The sequence below is a fragment of the Synchiropus splendidus genome, chromosome 3, assembly GCF_027744825.2.
Source record: "Synchiropus splendidus isolate RoL2022-P1 chromosome 3, RoL_Sspl_1.0, whole genome shotgun sequence".
Classification (NCBI taxonomy): Eukaryota; Metazoa; Chordata; class Actinopteri; order Syngnathiformes; family Callionymidae; genus Synchiropus; species Synchiropus splendidus.
Window position 1 is genome coordinate 31,809,825 of NC_071336.1, and position 12,927 is coordinate 31,822,751.

Genomic DNA, 12,927 nt, shown 5'->3' on the forward strand with positions numbered 1-12,927 from the left:
CACTCCTGACGTCACATCCGTCTCCACCCAGCCCGCACTCTCTTCTTCGCCTCCCTTCATCTCTGTTCATCACTTCAGGTAAAGTTGTCTCTGTTTCTCTTCTCTTTCTCTCATTCCTACACATGTATTTGACTCTCTTTACTCTCAATTCTTTGCTCACTAAAGATCACTATATCATCAGCTAACATCATCAACACCAGGCAGGCTCCTCCCTGAAGCATCAACTTGCCCACCACCAAACAAACACCTCAGAAATGTTAATAACGTATTGAATCAGTGAAACTACCTTGACAACAATTTTCTGTTCCACTTGTCCTTGGACCTGGGAAGTTTCAACAGGAACCGCCAGCCTGAAGGTCGAATTCCCAAGTTGGAGAATCTTCACAACCCAAGTAGAGGGGTGGCTTCCCAGAGTGTAAACAGGAAGCAGAAGTCTCTGTGTTTCCTCCTACCAGCCTGGGTTGCTAGTCGCAAAGGGACAGCGTGTTTATCCACCTTACATAGCCTTCGTGGATGTCGCCATCTTGTTTTCTTTCACTGGAATGTGTTCGGAGGTTCCTCTTTCTGAGTTCCGACTTCTGAGGTAAATGGAACGCACCGTCACCCATCAGGCTGGACGACATCTTTAGGAGTGAAACTGACTCGCTATGACTCCAGATAGAAGTCATGGCGAGTCAGTTCCACTCCTGAAGAGTGGCCACTGTGCTTGAGTCCCACACACCTGAGTGAGTCCCCGTGAGTTGACTCGACAGCAGACCATATTCACCATCGCTCCCTTCTTATTTTTTACAAAGAGTCTGACTCAGAAGAGTCAGGAGCTGCCGGTGCCATCCCTCTGTGATTCATCAGGTTCTCTCCCAAAACCACTTCCTCTGAATCCCATTTGCATGTCGGAGCACCTGCAGGTCATTTTACTACTCTCAGCCAGGTGGGATCACAAAACTGCTCATTACTACACTCCGTTTTGTTTAAGGAAATCAGACCCATACAAATACTAGATTTATCGGGAATTAATTGTCCACGTCTGGTAAGTAAGTCCGATCCGTAGGGAGGGAGGGAGCGGAGCAAAGAGAAGCAGGTCAGGTTGCTGCTGAGCACCTCATCCAGAGCAGCAGTCGCCTGACAGCAGGTAGGACTCGTTCCTTCTTCCGTCGCTTTGTCTTCCACTAGCTCTGGCGTGACCACGTCCCGGCTGCAGCAGCGTCGACGTCACGCTCAATTTTTAAATGAGTCACGCTCCGAATAAAGTCCTAAATTTAAACCACATCCATCATCGTTTTATTGAAATGACAGCTCACTTTTCCAGCAGAGGCTCCAGTTCGGGAGCTGCCCTGTTGCCATATTTGACAATGTTTTGGTCTATAACCGCGCGCGCGTGTGGAGAGAACGCAGGTCCCTTCGGTGTATCACTCTTCTATTTATAGTGAGAACAAATCCCAGATACGAGAGGAATCCTGTTTCCACTTAGAAGAGAGAGAGAGAGAGAGAGAGAGGGAGGGAGAGGGAGGGAGGGAGGAAGACGAGCGGCCGGGAAAGTGAGAGATGGAGAGCTAAGTTGTGCGTCGGCCAGGGAGGGAAAGTAGCTGCGTGTCATCAATACTATACTATACTTCAACAGGTAGGTTCTCCTCCATTCTTTTAAAAGCTCCCGCACTCAAACTTTGTTCAGTCAACATCATCAGCACGCTTGCAAATTCATTGTTGGTTAACATCCTGTCATCACGCACAAGTTAGCTTGGTAGCATAGGAAGCTACACATTTCTAGTGGTTGTAAACAATATGATTGGTACTGAAGAATATTAGAATGAATGATCCCTAAAAATTTATTTCATGTTTATTTTTTAAAGGCTGAAATAGTTGTTGAATTTGTTTTAAAACTCTTAGCATAACATGCTAATGGTTGCTAAACTACTAAATCAATAGTTTGCTTGTTAATTAAACTTCACTGTGTCATATTTAACTTTTTTGTTGTACACTTCTTTCATGTTTTTACATATATATATTAATTCATTGTTGCCTTTAGCTTACTGTGCTAACGTGAAACATATTTGTCATAAATAAGAGAAGCAGTCGTGACATTTTGAATATAAAAAATATCACCAAATTTTGTTTTTATTCATGTTTTTCTTATTTTATGACTAATATATAATTTATAATTTATTAATCTATGATTAGCATCCAATGCTAATGTCAACATGTAGCAGCAAAGAAAGCTACAATGGTTGTGGTGAATGTGGCATTGTTATAAATATGAAGCAGAAGCTCTCTTCTACAACAAATCTAGCTTTTCACTTTTAAGTACAGCGAAACATATAGCAAGTTTTACCTTAAATCCATTAGCGTTATATGCTACTGTTAGCACTACGTTATCATACAGTAGTTAAACCAAAAGCGAATGAAATAAAATAACTTCAAATGGACTTTTCATCCTGTATTTTTACCTTTAAGACTGTTACATGAATCCCAGCCCCCTCCCACAGCTGGAAGCTAACTCTAAATTCAAGAAATCTCAAGCTATTAGTTTATTAAAACTAATCGAAATAATGATTTATAATCAAGCAAAAACATGTATTTTGCATTTCAGTTTTTAGTTATTTTTTAATAATCGTACTCAGCTAATGCTATTAGCCTGTTGCGTTCATGTTAGCATGACACAGCAAATATTTTAGCATTGCTGCATAATCTAAAAATGTTATGTATAAAAGAATGCATTGCTTATATAAAATTACATTTATGACGAATTGCATATGTACTATTTAATATACACACGTTTCTTTTTAACTAATATATTAGTAATTACAGATAAAATAGAAAAACAGAAACATGTTTTGAAAAAATCAAATTGTCTTCATCCTTTTTTGTTTAATTCATTTATTTATTTCAAGATCAACTTGTTGCGCTCAAAAATGATGATAATTTATTGACCGTAGTTTGAAATTTAAATACTAAAATGCAAACTTGAAATGCTAATGTGAATAACCAAATGTGTAAAACATAAGGTACAAGATGGATCACTTTCATCAGAGATGTTATGGGAACACGTGTGTGTGTGTGTGTGTGTGTGTGTGTGTATGTGTGTAGGGTGAGTCAAAGCACAGTCGGGGCGCGACCAGCGCAGCTGTTTCCCTGAGCTAACTTTAATACCATAAAGCTGTGTGTAGACATGCCAGTACGCGTGTGTGTGTGACTCAATGGTTGTGTGTTGGAGGTCCAGCACAGCGTACGCCCCTCACTCCAACATCGCCTTGGCAACCGTCCCACTCAGATAAACGAAGCGGCTCATGGAAACTTCTTCCTGCTGAAGCCACTTGAGCCTCACTTGAACTTTCCTGGACACCAGACGACTCTCGCGTCTACATCAACTCAAGCAAATGAAGCATTTCCATAGTCATTAGTCAGATACTTCTGTTTGAATTGAGTCAAATTCGGGAGTCAAAATGCAGCTAAGGTTCACTCAAGGACCACGCACGCTGAGCGAAGCTGTTGTGTTGTTCTTTCAACTCTTCTGACCCAAATGAAGAACCGGGATCAGGGCAGGGAAACATTAGTCAGTCCCAAGGTTTATTAGCATCGCTGTTCTTCTAAGGTCCTTTTTCTGTCTTTGGTGGTGTTGTCATCAAGATGCCTAAGCCAGAGCATCCAGAGAGTCAAAGTTGTCTCTGAACTACGCTAATCTGCAGAGTCAGAGTCAGCAAGCTGGTGCGGCGGTGGCGTTCTCGGCGCTGCATTTAGAAGAATAACTCCGTCCTGACCCACCTGACGTAGCCTCCTCACATGTCAAGTCGAGTTGCTGACCACGGTACGAGTCGGACGCAGACTGGTTAAAATGTGTTCGATCCGCTTCTTGATCTCGCCCCTCATCGGTCTTGGTCTCAGGTCTTCGAAGTCCTGGTCTTGGTCTCGTCATGCCCAGGTTTGGTCTCGACTCGGGCTAAGCGGTCTGGACTAAAACACCAGTCTGTGGCACAGAAGCTGGGGCTGACTGAGTTAGTTTGTCCGGGTGATTTCATTCACGACACCATCAGCACGTGCTGTTTAATATCAATGAGACGCCAATCTCACCACTGGTCTCCCCGTTTGTTCAGCTCACATCGTGTGGGTGTCTTTGTGTGACTTCATTTCAAGCCGCGCAATGACGGGTGGAACGCTCCACATCTCTGAAAAAGTTGAAAGCCTCAGAAATAGTGCACAGTATTTGGGCAAGTTTGAGTTGACAAATGACCTATGTTTAGCATACGGTAGAAGAGAGCGCCCTCTACTGTCAGAATGACATATAGAGAACTTTTAAGAAGACAAATTACGTACAAAATCTTGAAGTACTATGTAAATTATTTTGGATTTATAAAAGTCGGTGTGGAAGGTCCGAGCGCACATTCAAATTCACATCTCGGAAACCTTCTGTACTTTTTGTCGCTGGTTCCTTGACCCCTCCTGAATAATTCAGAGAACAGTTCCTCTACCTGCCTCGTATCCGCGAGTGTCGCCAGGCAACTGAAACGCTATCCAGGGCTGAAAAACACCCACTGTAACACAGTGACACACACACACAGGCAGCTCAATGTCTGTGATCTTCCTGCAGGACCGAGGACTCCCTGGGGCGACATGTCCAAACCCTCGTCCAACGTCAAGGCTCTCCAGGTAAAACCACCTCTCCATCCGTCCAACTTTCTTCGCAGTTCTGACGAACAACACAGTCGTTTAAGGTCTTTATTCGTTGCAAAGGCAGATACAGAGTGTGCAGATACACGATTTCAAGGCTTCAGTAGTGCAGACTCAGCAACTTATTTTGGGACGTAACAAATGAGGGGTGATGGTTCATCCACACTCGCTGTAGCTTCGGGACATTTTAGGACCAACACGTCACATGACCACCGGAATCATCCAGTGGTTTGGGGGAGTAATGACAGTGACAGTTATGACTAGTAAACTGTTGGTTGGTCTGATCTGAGGCTCACGCTGATCACTAGTTACTGTCTCCTTCAACTTCACCTCTCTACGAGCAACTACATACAAATGTTAATGCTAATGCTAAAAGTCTCATTCTACGTATGGCGCAGAATGTGGGATGTTCTTCGTAGCGTGGGAGTGGTTACATCAAGGGGGAGGAGCTGATGTGGAGGTGGGTTGCAGAACACTGACCCCCCAATTTCCACTGAAGGCAGAGCATATGCACAGACTTTCAAAATAGAATCACCTTTTTTTAAGGCTGTTATTTTCCATCAAATGCGTTTCTGAACAGTGCGGTCAGTCTTCATGTTAGACGTACTGTATGTTGTGAAAGGAAACAGCGATCAGTGTGGGGTCATGTGACGTGTCTCAGACCAGGTCTTGTGAACGGTCGACGTCGACGGAAAGCCACAGCGAGTGTTTCTGTGACAGATATTTGGAAAAGATCTCGTGTTCGTGTCGGACGTGTGACAGAAACAACTGTAATTTACATTGTGCTCTCGCTCTGTTCACCATCACAGTCCGTACGACGCTTGGATACTACAAACATACAGTGAAATAAACAAGGGTTACACACTTCAACCACCTGGTCAGATGTGAGGACCAACCATCCTCAATGGCTTTCACAGAATAAACGTTTCTCATTTACATGTAAACAACATCAGAACAGTCTGTCAAAATAAATATTGTAGTTTCAGTGATACCACAAGTAGAAAAGAAAACACTTCACCTCAATAATATTCACATCAACCGATAAGATAAGAATTTAAAATACTATGTTTCATGTCATGTTGTGTGCTAAATAAACAAAGCTAAATTGACTTAAGGGGAAAAAATAATAAAAATAATAGAACCATAATAGAAAATAATTAATTTTCTTCAGCTTGACTCCTGCTACTGCAGGGCAGGGGAGCAGTTACTCAGGGGTGAGAGATATTATCTATCTATTATCTATCTATTTATTGACAGTTACCATTCCGTGGTCTGATTTTAAATAGATATTTCATATGTGAAAAAATAAATAAATATACATCTATAAGACTGCAACTTGGTATTAGATTCTTCCTCTATTGCGAAAACGGAAATTTAGGCAAATGTTAAAAATATTTTTGAAATTTAAACATAGTTTTGGCACAAAATGTACATGCGAATATGTCTCTATGAATAAAAATATTTTTCTTAGTCTGTCGATTTTAGATTAGATGCCACAAAAACCCAAGGTAAATGAAGAGTCCGGACATTTTGACTGACTGAGGATCAAACGCGTTTCAGCTATATATCAGAGCAGAACAATGTTGAGCCACGGATGAAACGCCGTCGAGCGCAGGCTTCGGCTGCACCTGATGAAACACGAGGAGGCGATCGCCCGCAGCGCAATAAGCTTCTCCACAGAAAACCAGCCAAAGCGCGGCAAGATAAGCTGAGCTCACATGCTGTTAGTGGGACACCAAGACGTCTCCTCCTCTCCAGAGCTGTACATAGCATCAGAAGGCATGTCGACCTTACAAAAGCAGCGTACAAATGTCTCGTCGCCATTTGACTCATGACTGTCTTTTGTTTGTATAAACCTCTGAGCATGATAGGTAATAAACCATGAGGTTATATACTTACTAGCGCCATCATAAGGCCTCTGTGATTGACAGTCAGGACGGGCGAGGAGGCGTTTTTTAAAACCAGGTTACCGTTCCGTTCGTATTAACATTCGTCTCTACTCGTCTCCACCTTCGCCTTCACCTATTATCATCATCATCATCCTCTGGTTACATCTTCACGTCCTCCTTTATCAAGAACCTCAATGGTTTTATTCATCTCCAACATTATTGACCCAACTCTGTCTGTCCTCTCCACCATCCGTCCTCCCTAACTTTATCTCCATTACCCCTCTGATAGACCCTTCTCCTCATGGGGCGGATGGTGGCGGATGGATGCTAACTTGAAGCCTCTCACTGGACTCTTCTCATGAAGATCCAGCTTCAGTTTTCCCTCCCCAGATAACGTAAATAGATTGGGAGTCACTGTGGGAAAACACTTTTCAGAAGGCCAATAAAATATAATGGAGAAAGACTTGGAAAGAACAGAAAGTTAGAGATAAGTTCTAAATTCGTAAGTGCCATAGGAAGTTTGAATATGGACATTTGTGTTGGGACCAATACCTTAGCACAGCAGTGGAAAAAGCTGTCAGACTGACAGAGGCCTCACGAAACATCTGTTGTATCGTGGTTTGTTTTACATCACAAGACTGTAAAACTCTCACACACTTCAGGCTCAGTTTTGCCAGGCAGGAATTACAAACAGGGCTTAACTAAAAGGGATGGAGAACGCAAAGCGGTATAGATGTGTTTCGAAAGTGCTCCGCCCTCTAACAGGTTTGGGTAAACCATCCGTGGAGCCTGCTAGATGGTGGAGTCTGTCCTCGTAGAATTAGAGTTACATCCAGCAGTTTTCCTCCTCTAAACACTCTGCGACACCAATATTTACAATTTTTTGGAGTGAATGCCAGACGTGTTGTGTAGCAAGGCTGTCGTATCTAAAGTGGTAAAAAGTTTGTCATTGGCTGGTCTTGCTGTCCTTAAGGCTAATTTGAACATCCCGATGGGAGCTCTGCGTCCGGGGGCGGGACATCCTGTCAGGAGGAGAGAAGAGACAACGGACACAGAAGAGGTGAGGAAACACACTACTCACAGCAGGGAGAGAAGAGTCACAGTCAAGTGGTTCTGGTTGTGCAGATAAAGGCGCTTGTTGTTGCTTAAAGTGGGCGCTAAGATTTCCTCCCAGTCAAAAAGGAGCCGGAAATCACCCATCGTGGTTCTGCTAGTTTTACTGAGACGTGCAAAACTGGATTCACTGACAGTGATGCGCTGGTGAAGCTTCACGAAACAGTGTCCTCTTTTTCAATGGCCCACTGGATGGCGCTCTCCGCTTCAAAACAGTTATCATGACACCATCTGTGAGCGCCACCTACTGGGAATGAGGACACTGTTTCATGAAGCCCTTTTAGACTGAAAGACAAATCTGAGTTTGTGTATGTTCCTGAAACTTGACATAGGTGGCAGCACTGTTCCCCCTGTTCTTCAGTGCAGACACTGGCCTCTACTGTCTAGCTAGAGTGGCGCATTTGAAAACTCTAAGTTTTCAAAGTCATTCCTGTTGATCAAAGTGAGTCTCTGCAGCCATGACTCGCTCAAACATTAGTCATCAGTGTGGAACAGAGCAGCACTAACACTGGGACAACACAAGCACAAGAAGGACCAGGTGAAGGCGGTGACTGGAAAGGACAGGATCAGAAATGAGTCCATCAGAGGGATGTGGAGAAGTTTGGAGACAATGGTTTGTGGAGTGGAGAGGTCATGTTGGACCAGTGATGTTGGAGATGAAGAGGAGGAACCAATGAGGTTCATGATGCAGCAGGACATGAAGGCGTGAGTGTTGGACGACGGAGATATGGGACGGTGGAGGACTTGCTGTGGCGACTGCTTCTGGAGATGGAGAACTGAATTTCCATGTCTTCCTCAGGGTTCTCCTCCGGAGCAGCCCAAAGATGAAGCTCAGACGCCGGAGGAGAAGAAAACATTACCAGGTGCCGTGAAACTACCCGGACCCGCTGTCAATCTGTCCGAGCTGCAGAACGTGAAGAGCGAGCTGCGATGGGTGGACAAGGAGTAAGGTGCGGGTGAGTGACCCACCGAGGTGGAAGCACTTTCTATCCACCACACCTGAGAGCTCTGAGCTTCACCTGCATGCAATAGTCTGTGGGAGGAAACCTGAGAGACTGAGGGAGGACATGCAAACCAGAGGAGCCTCTGCTTGTCCATCAAATCATGGAGATCTTGGCAGCAAGTATTTCGATTCTAACACGTTCAACGAGCTCCTCTGAGACTGCAGTGATGGAGCGTAACTACATGTAGTTACTGCTTTCTGCCACAAGACGTCAGTGTGGACTATAAAAAAAGGCCAAACGCTCATGCGCTTGTGTGTGTGTGTTCAAGTGGGCAGCCGCTTGAGTCAGCCACTATTTATACTTTACAAGTGTGCATGCATGTGAACTGAAGATGAGAAGGTGAACTGCACCTCACTTCTTTAAACCTCCGCCAGACTTCTGTATGCAACATAGTGCAGCCAAATCCATGATGAAACCGTTAGGATTTTGCTCCACTGGGGAAAAGCTTCTATTAATATGCTTTGAATTGATGGATCTTCAAATTGTTGTGTCTTTTTTTGTTTGTTTTTTAATCCTCAGGTAACTTCAATCAAACATTAGGAGGAAGGAAAGGAAAGGAAACACCAATGGAGGACAAAAATGTTTGAAAAGCACAATATAATAATAAAAAAATAGAAGTCTTTGTAGATAGAAATGGAAGATAAAGACATGGTAAATGTATTAAAAAGCCATATAAGAGTGACACTAAAAGATGAGGCTTGAATTTAGAGAACTGAGTATCAGCTGGAGGGACAGGGACCAAGACCTTGTGGTGCTTGAGCACCAGTTCTTTTCTCCTGCATGAGAAAAGTGCCCATTCTGTGGACCGTTTTTCTCCATTCACTCTTAAATTATTGAGAGAAAAAATGTTACTTTATTATCTATTTCACCCATTCTGATGACAACAGCAATATTTGGCGACAGGTGCCCATGTGGAACAAGTGAGGTTCACGATGGAGATAGAGCTTCACTTTTTGATGGCTGTTTTTCAAATTTTAGAGCAAATATTCATTGGCTTTTCGGAATTAACTTCCATCTTGATGGTTTTATGTTATGAAATCATGCTTTGGAAACGTCATTTCTTATTCATATTTTTTATTTCATATTTTATTATTTGCTATATTTTCATCCTATTTCATCTGTTGAGTTTATTTAGAGGAAGAGAAGCCACGAGCTTCGTGATGAAGGATGACATGAGGACGAGGAAGTACAGCAGAGTAGAAGAACAGCTGGGCCACACATACGTCCAACTCCGACTCTTCAGGAATAAGGACCAGAACAAACATCAAGAGTTTGACTTTGCATCATCAGCAGGCTCTGACACAGATGGTCCTCAGGGCTTCAGTCTTCCCCTCCACCCAGGGACGTTTAACTCGCCGCCCGCAGCGGCGCCCTCCCTGGCAGAGGCACTTTGTGACTAAAAGCCGGATGATTGAAGACCGAAATAAACTGACAGCGTGTCAGACAGAGCGAGAACAAGAGAGGGGGAGATAAACGCGGCAGGTAGAAGGTCAGCGCGCAGACAGGAGTCAACATCTAGATTCCACAAGCCTTCACAGCCGCCCAGAGCATCTTCTATCCTGCAGCAGGCTCGCTCACACCCTCCGTTTTATCTTTCAGCCGGCGACACACCCGAACGTTGCTGCGACATCTGACCACCCCGATTCAGCTGGAGGAGGTTTCACTCTACATGATCTCCATACTGGTCCACAGACACGGAGTCGATGATGTGAAAAGGCTTTTATCTTTTTTAAGAGTGCAGCGTGGAGACGCAACAACACGGTACAACCTTGCTTTTGGACTGTGATTTTTGTGTTGACGTGCAGCGGAATGAGTGCAGTTTTCAGAGGTATATTCTGTATTTCCTTCTTTTCTGTGAGACTGAGACGCAGTGCTGACACACACAGCTTCAATAACTACTACAGATGCAAACACTAGACGGCAGAAACAGTACAAAGAGTAGCCAGTGTTACTCACCTACAATACGGTTCAATCTTCATCGATAAAACCCTCTGTAAACAGGTGATTTCATCTGGCTCCCACATGGAGGTTTATCAAGTTGGGTCACTGTACTGTGCAGTCATGGCATTTGACAGTGAAAATGTTGGATCTGAATGTTCCATTAGTGTCCACAGACTTCAGGTTACTTTACTAGTTTTGACAGCTCTTCATACAAATGATGTTTGTTGGAAAAACGCACATTTTATATTGTCTATTTATGACATGAAATATTATCATATTGTGTTGCACACACTTGCTTTTAAAGAGGACTGTATCCAAAACTCATAAATACTTGCAATACTACACTACATTGAAGTAAAGTACACGGTGTATTGTAGAATATCACGGTGTATTTGCCAACACCATAACCGGACTGGACCAATGAAACCTTACTGTATACAATGATATACTGTATGACACTATACTAAGCCACTACATATAGTACTACTGTATTCACCTTGGCCGGATCGGACAACAAAGTAGTACACAGCAATATACAAAGACAGCAAAGCATCAGTGATATTTTATTGCTGAGTCATCATTAGATTCTGTGGCCAATGGGGTGGGACGCAATGAAAGAGAGAGCTAGAGGAAGAGACCGCCTAAGTTTTCATAGGTTTAAATATATAAAATGAGATACAAACCGAGGAATTACTGTATAACATTGACGTGTTGAGTGCCACCTGGAGGTGGCGCTTTTAGGTAGGTCATAAAAGTTATGACAAGGGTCATTGAATGAGTTTAAATACAAAATAAGTGCGTACATGGTTCCATCTCCAGGCTCAAAAATGAGGCTTCATGAAGCTTCATCAGCTCATCACTACTATTTATTATTCCACTTTAGAGTACAATATATGGTGCTACACCACAGTAAACTACTACACACCTGGGGAGGGCTATTAGATTTCTATTAGAGTCGTGAATTTAAATTTGTCCCCCAAATACTATAAAGCAGTGTGGAACTAGGAAAGTTGAATTATGCCATGACATTATATGCTTCGAATTCATTATCCAACGTTAGATATTGAACATTTTCTACATATATTGTAACAATGGAAAATATCTTTAAGAGGTGAATATGTTGGAAACATAACCATGGACACAACATGTAAATATAAGACATTAAAGTGACTTTACACTGTAGTTTTTCAATATCTTTAATAGTGTTCCAGGCAAGAATATACCATTAAGCAACATATTGAACTGGCGGTGAGTTAAATGATAGTAAGCCAACATAAAAAGTATAAAAGTCGATATTGCAAAATGTGGACAGAATACGGACAAAAATGTTTATGATGGATGAAGTTTATTATACTAAAAATAAGCTGTGTTGGTTCTGTGGAACCCAATGGTGTAATACAAGAGTCTAACCTCAATTCTGGGTCTATGACAAATGTAACATTCTCACCCCTGTAGCTGTGTGTCAGCGCTGATCATAACGGTGATATTTTCTTGTCATTTCATTTCTACTGTTTCAAACAATCGACTACTGATCAGCTGTTTGGATAATAAAGTTCTGGCGGGCAGTGAATGTGCGTGGCTTTGTTACGATAAAATGCCGCATCATAGTTTTGAGCTGAAATATTGTGACATCTTTTGCTTGGAAGGGAAATAAATGTGTTTTTGTCGACGAATCTGTTTACTGAGCAATGTCACAGTTTGCATTTCTATCTTTGTGGGGACCTCTCACTGCCATAACCCTTTCCCCAGCCTCTCACCCTAAACCATCCAAAACACACGGCTCACCTGAACCTGGACTCTGACCCAAACTGAAACCTCATATAAGTCTTCATCCTCAAACTGAGGCTTGCATTTGTGTGTTTTGTCAAGAAGTGGTCCCCACAGTTGAGGATCAACCAGACGCGCGCACACACACGCCCCCTGACCTCTCTCCTCCACGCCAGCATGTTTCAATCGTCACATCACAAGTCAACACACACACACACACACACACACAGACACTACAGCAGCTGAAGCTAAGTTTAGCCTGCGCCACCCGCCGCAGTATCAACTGTGGGGTGTTAGAACAGCCGCGCACGAGGGTTTGACATTGTGTGGGCAAGACTAAAAACGCTGCACGTCCAAAAACAATCTGCTTTTCTCCACAAGTAGCCGGAATGTCGTGCCAGCGCGAGCTATGTATAAACACACACCCCCACGCACACCATCAAAGCCTAAACTTGGACAATGAGTATTGTTCAGAAGCAGGTACATGTGAGAGGGGGAGTTGGCATGAGTCCTTTGAAACACACTCTGGCATGGTTAAAGAGGGTCAAACAAAA

At 43.1% G+C, this 12,927-nt stretch overlaps 2 protein-coding genes across 6 annotated transcripts in view; one reads left to right on the plus strand and one right to left on the minus strand.

The window, feature by feature from the left end:
* The first annotated feature begins 1,498 nt into the window (after positions 1–1,498).
* Positions 1,499–12,271, plus strand: smpx (small muscle protein X-linked). Of its 3 annotated transcripts, none has more exons than XM_053858957.1 (5): positions 1,499–1,618; positions 4,580–4,638; positions 7,522–7,608; positions 8,461–8,617; positions 10,265–12,271. In XM_053858957.1, exons 2-4 carry the CDS (start codon positions 4,603–4,605, stop codon positions 8,608–8,610), a joined length of 273 nt encoding a protein of 90 aa, XP_053714932.1. In that variant the 5' UTR covers positions 1,499–1,618; positions 4,580–4,602; the 3' UTR covers positions 8,611–8,617; positions 10,265–12,271. The 3 variants fall into 3 exon arrangements, with proteins under 3 accessions (XP_053714932.1, XP_053714933.1, XP_053714934.1); XM_053858958.1 differs by having other exon boundaries at positions 8,461–8,611; XM_053858959.1 differs by lacking the exon at positions 1,499–1,618 and having other exon boundaries at positions 4,420–4,638.
* cnksr2a (connector enhancer of kinase suppressor of Ras 2a) overlaps positions 3,249–12,927 on the minus strand; it is a 73,548-nt gene continuing 63,869 nt past the window's right edge. Inside the window, exons 25-26 of one of the 3 annotated variants that reach the window (XM_053858948.1) lie at positions 3,757–7,570; positions 3,249–3,625 (exon numbers count right to left, since the gene is read on the minus strand). Coding sequence is in view for 1 of the 3 variants with exons in the window: in XM_053858949.1 (XP_053714924.1) it covers positions 7,523–7,570 (48 nt within the window). In the remaining 2 variants the exon portion in view is untranslated. Of the gene's footprint in view, positions 7,571–12,927 lie in introns of all 3 variants that reach the window. The other 2 variants (XM_053858947.1, XM_053858949.1) reach the window with 2 other exon arrangements.